Below are 9,425 nucleotides of genomic sequence, written 5' to 3'. Positions count from 1 at the left end.
CCATTGCCCTGTTCTTAACCGAAAAACTGGGAAATGTTTTATTTTTGCTCTTTCGTACCTCCCTACTTTTATTCCGGGAACAATTACTCTTTTATTTTTCCGTTCACATTGTCGTATGAAGGATTGTGGGGTTTTTTTTATAAAGATAATGTGCTACTTTTATTGGTCGGTTTTACTACTTACATAGCACATTTCATGTTGAATTTTTCTTCCCTACTCAAATGATCGGCTCATCTTCTCCCCATTCAGGTCCTTATAATATCGAAAATGTTCCTGATTGCCCCATGAAGGATGGATATGGACAGAGACAAGATGGCGGAGAGGATATTACACCTCACCCTAGAGATCCTCTTCCGGCTTACTGGAGAGGTGAGAGATTCTGATGACGTCACATTACATCATTCTTATCTATGGGAATAACAGATGGACAGAACTGGAGAGGTGAGGACTCTGGAAATGTCTGGAGTGAGATTTATTACTGTGTCTCTCCATAACCAGGATTACACAGTAGTGAAGAAGACCTCTAGTGAGCGCTGTCAGGCCCCTGTGTCTGAGGGATGGGGAAGACCCCTGAGCCCAATCACGGGGCCTCCACCTCACCCCCCGATACATAAGGACATCAATGACCAGAAGATCCTAGAACTCACCTACAAGATGATTGAGCTGCTGACTGGAGAGGTGACACTGCTGGGAATGCTGGGACATTATACAGTAACGCTATGAAGGGATCGGGGGTGACGGTATCATTGTATGTGTCAGGTTCCTATAAGGTGTCAGGACGTCACCGTCTATTTCTCCATGGAGGAGTGGGAGTATTTAGAAGGACACAAAGATCTGTACAAGGACGTCATGATGGAGGTTCCCCAGCTCCTCACATCACCAGGTAATAGAGAGGACTAAATACACACGGCCTATAATTATCTGTATGTAAGGAATGAATTCAGTCCCTGTATGTGTCTCCTCCAGTTCTATCCAGTAAGAGGGCAACACCAGAGAGATGTCCCCGTCCTCTTCTCCCACAGGACTGTAAACAAGAAGATCCCGATGTTCCTCAGGATCATCAGGTAGATGGAGTAAAGGTGCCATGAAATCTCCCTATGATGTGTAGACGGCTGTGAAGGTCTTGTGCTCAGTCTTGTTTTATCCTCCAGTATTATATGATTTATACTTGTGTAATGAGAGCGGTGGAGATGGCAGGATTAGAGCTGATCATAGATGGGACTTCTCCATCTGTCTGTGACTTTTACAATATTTCTTTCAGGGGGAAGATCTGCCCCATATTAATACTACAGAGACATATGTGAGGGGTGATGAGCGGAGTAAAGAGGAGATTCCTACAGATAACCGCCCAGGTGAGTAGTGACCACTAAATGCAGAGAAGTCATAGATTCTTCACAGTCCCCGGCTGCTATGATGTGGGACTAAAAAAATGAAAATAACATCCTAAAAATAATGTGTAAGAGATTTCCCGTACATCCTAGATATGGGGAATGTGCAATTTATAGTGGAATGCTCACATGTTCCATATTATTTATACTGGTGAATCGTTGATTTCTTGTATATTAGTGAACTACAGCACTTAGGTGCAGGTATATTCTAAAATAAGACACAAAACCTCCTAGATGCAGAGTGGTGTCGTACAGCCCCTTTAAAATATAAGGGTTTATTAGAATCAGTGTGGAAAAATGTTGCTGTATACAGGCCAGATACAGACAGCCGTTTCGGGGTATTTGCCCCTCATCAGTGTGGAGTAGGAATCTGGGTAGTGGGAGCATTGCCTAGTAAAAGACTATGTGAGCAAGGATGGTTGACCTTAGGGAGATCAACATCCACCACTGCGGAGACACCATCACATGTTTCTCAACGCAGTGATTCTAGAGCAATGCCCCGGGAAGGAACAACCACGGGAAGGGCAATGCTCCCACTAACCAGATTCCTACTCTACACTGATGAGGGGCAAATACCCCGAAACGGCTGTCTGTGGATGGATACCATGTTTGGCATAGGTGGTCTCCTTGACTGGAGACTGCCCTTCCCGTGGTTGTTCCTTCCCGGTGAAAGACCTGGCTAGTTTCCTGCCAGCGTTGAGAAACATGTGATGGTGTCTCTGCAGACCTTCTTGCTTTGAATATTTCCCAGGGGACAAATCACTGCATTGAGAAACACGTGATGGTGTCTCCGCAGTGGTGGATGTTGATCTCCCTAAGGTCAACCATCCTTGCTCACATAGTCTTTTACTAGGCAATGCTCCCACTAGCCAGATTCCTACTCCACACTGATGAGGGGCAAATACCCCGAAACGGCTGTCTGTGGATGGATACCATGTTTGGCATAAGTGGTCTCCTTGACTGGAGACTGCCCTTCCCGTGGTTGTTCCTTCCCGGTGAAAGACCTGGCTAGTTTCCTGCCAGCGTTGAGAAACATGTGATGGTGTCTCCGCAGTGGTGGATGTTGATCTCCCTAAGGTCAACCATCCTTGCTCACATAGTCTTTTATAGGCAATGCTCCCACTAGCCAGATTCCTACTCCACACTGATGAGGGGCAAATACCCCGAAACGGCTGTCTGTGGATGGATACCATGTTTGGCATAGGTGGTCTCCTTGACTGGATTCTGCCCTTCCCGTGGTTGTTCCTTCCCGGTGAAAGACCTGGCTAGTTCCTGCCAGCGTTGAGAAACATGTGATGGTGTCCCTGTAGGCCTTCTTGCTTTGAATATTTCCCAGGGGTCATTGCTCTAGAATCACTGCGTTGAGAAACACGTGATGGTGTCTCCGCAGTGGTGGATGTTGATCTCCCTAAGGTCAACCATCCTTGCTCATATAACACCAATATATTCATGTGCCGCCCCTGTGCCAGCAGCCGGCGCTGCTCGGGTCCTGGCCTTCAGGGGTGGTGGCTTGAGGGTCTCCGGACCCAGAGGTCTCGCGGACACGCCGAATAAATGGGGGGACATAAATGTACGGGCTAGGCCGTATTAAGTTTGTGACACCACCCACGGTGTGTGGTGAATTGGGACAACACCGCTGCTGTGATGTGGCACCCGGGGGAGGTTTAGCGGCAGCAAGTTGTTAACCCCTCCATGGGCAGGGATGGTGACCCCGGGGCCCAGTGGCTGTAGTGCAGGGTGTAACGATCGCAGGGGAATGCATGTTTACTCACAATGAATAATTCACACAAGTCTCTGGTAAACCAAGGTGATGGTGGCCGGTGTCACGGCCAGTTGCATTCGGGTCCCCCACCCGGCTGGTGGTCTCTATCCTTTTTCCTCTGCACTGTTTGTGTAAGAATGACTTCCTAGTGTGAAACGTAGGAGTCTGCTCCTGGCTGGATGTGGCCTGAGGAGCCGTGCCCGCAGACGCTGGCCGGTGGGATCTATGGGCCCTGGCGGTGACTTTTTATCCCTATCGGTGGGCTGTTGTCTTCTATGAGGGACTTTGGGTGGGACAGAACCTCTAGTCCTGGCCTCAATCGGTTAATTAACCAGGTCCACTTGTTTCTGGTCCTGGCTTCAGGGTCCGAGTACCCCCCTTGTGCTCCGGTTTCCGGGTCGGTTCCCCGTGTCGGTACCGGCGGGCTACAACCCTGTCCCGGTCCACCTCGGTTCCACCGAGCCGTCTTCCCAACTCCTGCTGACGGAGACCACCGTCTTCCCGACTCCCGCTGACGGAGACCACCGTCTGCCACCTAGCCAGAGGCACCAGGGCTCCTACCCTGGTACCGTTCAACTTGAACGTCTCTGCTGGAGCTACACCTAGCTCCACCCTACCTCCTCTCAACTTGAACTGCAAGCTTAATCTACTCGTTTTCCCACCCTGGGCTGTCTAAAACCCTAGGTGGGTGTGTCCCAACCGCCTGGTCACGGCCACTGGTGTGTCTATCTTTCCCTATGGGGGGGTGACTAGGGTTTCAGGTCGGCTGTGTGTTGCCTAATGAGGGAAGGTGTTATGCGGGGGCCTATTTGTGACTAGCTGGTTTTGCCAGGGCGTCACATTCATATTTACAAATCAAAGGTTAATATACAAACAATCATAAGTAGTTAAGCCCCTCCCTCTAAATGGTAATCCCAGGGCCCCCCTGTGATCCAGTGTGTTCACTACTCCCATTTGCTGCCTCTATATTGGCCACAAACGTTACAGCAATGACTGGCACAGAGCAAAAGAGTCTGAGCAGTGATTAGCTAGTAGTAATGATTACCCTGGCTGCAGCATTAACGATTCATTGGAGAAGGGAAAGTCTAGTGAGGGGGAAGCCAATTAATAGAGAATTACAATAATCAAGGCGGGAGTGGGTCAGGGCCACAGTGAGGGTTTTTTAGTTGTTTCCATAGTGAGAAAGCGGCGGATTCTAGAGATGTTTTTCAGGTGCAAGCTGTCACGGGTTGATAGGGGAACACAGGGAAGCCTATACTGGCCCTAGAGTGAGCGTAGGGGCTCAGCCTTATCTTCTGGAGGTACCCTTGTTGGTAGGGAGGTCCAGGCCTCCAACCTAGGACATATCTCCTGTCCTTGTCTCTGATGTTAAGACCCCCCTCCACAACCCACCACCCGGGGGAAAGGGACAAGAACCAAAGTAAACACCCCACTAACAAATATGATAAACAGGGGTAACAACTACTCGTACACATGGGAACCACACACAAAGGAGCCACCAAAAGTGCATGAGTGAAATAAACAGAAAAGGGGGGGAATGAAACACACTACTGGGGAACATCCATACCATTTAACCAGCACACCTAGAACTGCTGCAGCAAGCACCAATGCTGCAGCCCACAACACAAGTCTCAGAGAGAGGAAGGAAAATACCAACTCCTTCCACCTCCTGGCCAAGGTTCCAAATTATGAAAATAACCTGCACCCTCTGGTGGAAGTTGAGGGTATTTATAGGGCCTGGGCTTGGTCCCAACTGGAAACACCTGGCCAGGAGTCAGGAGCTGCTGGAAGGTAAACTGACATTAACCCTCTCCTCCCCAAAGGAAAGGGAATCCATTTAATAAATTTAGTCCCACAAGAAAAAGTGAGACTCAGAACCTGTCACAAAAATCTGCAACAGAGGAAATGCGTGACACAAGCAACAAGAGTCACCGAGAGATTGTGTATAGGGGGTGAAGCAAACATCGGTGTCAAACATAACACCCAGACAACGAGCATACGGCCTAGGCGTTATCATGGTGCTGCACACAGAGAGGGAGATGTCAGGTTTAGGGAGGTTAGTAGACGAAGGGAGTAGAAGTTCAGTTTTGGAGAGGTTACGTTTCAGAGAGCAGACATGATTTTGGAGACAGCGGACAGACAGTCACTGGTGTTCTGTAATACAGTGGGGGTGAGGTCAGGGAATGAGGTGTATAGCTGTGTATATTCATTTATCACATTCTTCCACTTTTTTAACAACATGATAAAACCACTTTACAAATTTACTTTTCCAGTTTTACACTTTCAGCAAAGTCAGAGCTTCTTCATACATAATCATATTGCTCCTCCATTCTACAGTAATATGCATGTGGCTGTCAGGGATTGTGCCGGACTGACCCCTCTAATAGTACTGACTGACAAGCTCATTTATGATTCTCCACTGAGAGTCTTACTACAAAATAGTTGTGACCAACGCTCTGAGACATGAACCTAGGAAGATGCTGACTTCAACACTGAATTGGGAAACTACTTGAGCCGATCCTGGTGGCCTGATATCATTCTCTAGTGGTCCTTGCTAAGTGGTCTTCAGTTAGAATGTGAACTGTTTTGTCACCATTACCTTAGTGAATAATGAAATTTTGCAACATGACTTGCAACGCTAATGGACTTTGGATATAGTTAAAAAATAAACTATACATTATTGAAAAAGTATTAACAGTGTTATTCTTGACAGGTGACTGTATTAGGAGATCAGAGGGGCTTCTGACTTCTTCAGAAATTCAATCATATGATCTTGGTGTGCCACAAGACATATATGAAGAACATTGCGTTATCCCAGCTGTATCCTCAACGCTTCAGAGCAAAGATTTACCATCTGATCCTATTAAACAGGTCCTATCTTCTGATTCATCACAGGCTATTAAGGAAAATAAAAGTCACAGAAGAGATGTTAGAATTACCATAGGAACGAAGACATTTTCATGTTCAGAGTGTGGGAAGTGTTTTAATTGTCAATCAAACCTTGTTACACATCAGAGAACTCACACAGGAGATAAGCCTTTTTCATGTCCAGAATGTGGGAAATGTTTTGCAAAAAAATCAAATCTCATTACACATCAGAGAACTCACACGGGACATAAGCCATTTTCATGTCCAGAATGCGGGAAATTTTTTACAACTAAATCAATTCTTGTTGCACATCAGAGAATTCACACAGGGGAAAAGCCATATTCATGTTCAGAGTGTGGGAAAGATTTTACTCGGCTATCAGGTCTTCGTTTCCACCAGAGAATTCACACAGATGTGAAGCCATATTCATGTTCAGAATGTGGGAAATGTTTTGGAGAAAAATCAACTCTTGTTAAACATCAGAGAACTCACACAGGAGATATGCCATTTTCATGTCCAGAATGTGGGAAATGTTTTGGAGAAAAATCAACTCTTGTTAAACATCAGAGAACTCACACAGGAGATAAGCCATTTTCATGTTTAAAATGTGGGAAATGTTTTACAACTAAATTACATCTTGTTACACATCAGAGAAATCACACAGGGGAGAAGCCATATTCATGTTCCGAGTGTGGGAAAGATTTTATTCGGCTATCAGGTCTTCGTCTCCACCAGAGAATTCACACAGATGTGAAGCCATATTCATGTTCACAATGTGGGAAATGTTTTGGAAAAAAATCAAATCTCATTACACATCAGATAACTCACACAGGACATAAGCCATTTTCATGTCCAGAATGCAGGAAATGTTTTACAATTAAATCAAATCTTGTTATACATCAGAGAACTCACACAGGGGAGAAGCCATTTTCATGTTTAGAATGTGGGAAATGTTTTGCAGATAAATCATATGTTATTAAACATCAGAGATTTCACACAAGGGAAAAGTCTTTTTCATGTCCAGAATGTGGGAAATGTTTTACAACGAAATCAAATCTTGATACACATCAAAGAATTCACACAGGGGAAAAGCCATTTTCATGTTCAAATTGAGGTAAAAGTTTTGTGTGTAAATCACATTTGATTAAATATAAAAAAAATCACATAGGGAAGAAGCCATATCTTTGTTGAGAATGTGAGAAATTATTTTCTTTCAAAACATCTCATGTTAAATATTAAAGAGCTCACATAGGCGAGAAGCTATTTTCATACCCAGTAAGTGGGAAATGTTTTATTTTATTAAATGTTTATTCTTTTTATCAAAAATAAAGAATTTAAGTAACTTTTTTTCCCCCACAAAAAATGTAAGAGCCAAAAAACTTACAAAATACCGTAGCATTTTTTGTGTTGTACAGTAATTTTTATTATGATTTTCAAAAGTTTAATAGGGAAGAATAAAGTAAAAATCAGTTTGGGGGAGGTAGGGCGTGAAGAGCGATGCTAAAAAGTAATAGGAAAGAGGGAGGGAAGGGAAAGTACAGGAAAAATTAACCCTTCAACCCCTTCAGCCCAGGTGATTTTCCATTTTTCATTTTTGTTATTTCCTCCCCTTCTTCTGAGAGCCTTAACTTTATTTTTCCGGCAATTTTGCCATTTGAGGGCTTAATTTTTTGTGGGACGAGTTATGATTTTGAATGAATCATTAGTTTTACCATATAGTGTACTGGAAAACAGGAAAAAAAATTCCAAGTGAGGTGAAATTGCAAAAACAGTGCAATTGCACGATTGTTTTGGGGATATTTTATTCAGTGTTCATTTTATGGTAAAACTGATGCCTCATGTCACTATGAGTTTGTGGATACTAAACATGTATACTTTTTATTTGTATCTAAGGAGTTAACAAAAATTCTGAAGTTTGTCCTAATAAGAATTTTTTCATTTTCTGAGACCCATAGCGTTCTCATTTCTCGGGAGCTGGGGCTCAGTGATGGCTTATTTTTTGCATCTTGAGCTGACGTTTTTAATTTTACTATTTTTCTGCAGTTGCTAAGTTTTGATGCCTGTTATTGCATTTTTAAACAATATTACAGTGACCAAAAAACTTTAATTTTTTTCTCGCCACGCTGTGTACCGATCAGATTAATTGATTTTAGATTTTGATAGGGCATTTCTGAAGGCGGCAATACCAAATGTGTATTTTTTTTTATTATGTATTTTTTTTATTATGTTTAAATGTTTTATTTTCAATGTGGCTAATGGGAGATGATTTGAACTTTTTAGATTTTTTTTTTTCATATTTTTAAAACCTTTTTTTCCTTTTAAAAGTCTCCTCTAGGGGACTTATCACTGCACACTGCGAGCACTTGTTCATTTCTGCTGAATAGAGCAACATCGCTGTGATCAGCAGAAATGCAGCGTTCCTGTGAGTGCCGGTGGTCTGTGGGCTCTCACAGGATGGGAGTTATGGTAGCGTCAGGGGCCATCAGCTGACCATGCGCAACCATGTCAATACCAAGACGCCCTGTAATCACGTCACAAGGCGCTGATGGCGGCAGGGAACAGCGCGATTCCCATCGTGGTAATTTAAATTGTGCTGTCAGTGCAATCTAAAGCGTTAACAGGTGCGGGTGGATCAGATCAGTAGAGATATGTGAGGAGTACCACGAGCCTGCGGTAACCAGAGGGAGGCGTCCAAGGGCATACCAGTATGTCCTTGGTCATAAAGGGGTTAAGAAAAAAGGGAGGATATGACCAGCGCTATATATACTTGCATTGTCGCTTATTATTTATTTTTTAGTCCGCGATAAATCCAATGCTTAGTCCATAATAGTCCAAGGTTAATGTTGTTTTTAATGTGTGTGTTCCTAAATGAAAATAAAATTCCATAAAATGTTGCTTAGTCTTTAAAAACCTTCTGGATTTTTCTTCTTTCATCTTTTAAGGCAGGCACAAGAGGCATCTTTGTGAGTCGGGTGCCACACTCCTGCTTCAATTCTATGACGTCACCTTGTCTCTGTCAAAGGGGGTGTTTGTTATTGAATAAGGCTTGCCCTGATGGTTCTTGGAATTATCTTTTCTTTCATGATACAGGTGCATCTCAATAAATTAGAATATCATAAAATTATTTTATTTCAGTAATTTTATACAAAAAGGTAAATGCATATATTATATATTCATTACACACTGAGGGATCTATTTCAAGTGTTTATTATTATGTTTATGGCTTCCAGCCAATGAAAACCCAACAATCATCTCAGAAAATTATAATAATTGCCACAAAATACATTCAAATGTTTCCACACACAGATGTATCCAGGGCATGGGCTACTACTGTCACATTTCTTGTGTTAAGCCACTCATGACCAATAGACAACGCAAGAAGCGTCTTACCTGGGCCAAGGAGAAAA

At 43.5% G+C, this 9,425-nt stretch overlaps 1 protein-coding gene across 1 annotated transcript; it reads left to right on the top strand.

Annotated features, from left to right (window-relative positions):
* Positions 1–304: 304 nt before the first annotated feature.
* Positions 305–9,068, top strand: LOC142259284 (uncharacterized). The gene is made up of 5 exons (XM_075331763.1): positions 305–678; positions 760–883; positions 967–1,064; positions 1,262–1,352; positions 5,864–9,068. The coding sequence occupies exons 1-5, from the start codon at positions 424–426 to the stop codon at positions 7,129–7,131; spliced, it is 1,836 nt and encodes a 611-aa protein (XP_075187878.1). The 5' UTR covers positions 305–423; the 3' UTR covers positions 7,132–9,068.
* Positions 9,069–9,425: the final 357 nt, after the last annotated feature.

Source organism: Anomaloglossus baeobatrachus, assembly GCF_048569485.1.
Source record: "Anomaloglossus baeobatrachus isolate aAnoBae1 chromosome 5 unlocalized genomic scaffold, aAnoBae1.hap1 SUPER_5_unloc_6, whole genome shotgun sequence".
In the NCBI taxonomy this organism is placed as follows: Eukaryota; Metazoa; Chordata; class Amphibia; order Anura; family Aromobatidae; genus Anomaloglossus; species Anomaloglossus baeobatrachus.
The sequence above is the reverse complement of the archived record's forward strand: the minus strand, read 5'-3'. Positions and strand labels throughout refer to the sequence as shown.

Coding starts and splice junctions, on each gene's coding strand:
- LOC142259284 (XM_075331763.1), top strand. CDS start 424: ATGGACAGAACTGGAGAGGTGAGGACTCTGGAAATGTCTGGAGTGAGA. Junction 1,065..1,261: donor ATGTTCCTCAGGATCATCAG/GTAGATGGAGTA, acceptor TATTTCTTTCAG/GGGGAAGATCTGCCCCATAT. Junction 1,353..5,863: donor TCCTACAGATAACCGCCCAG/GTGAGTAGTGAC, acceptor TATTCTTGACAG/GTGACTGTATTAGGAGATCA.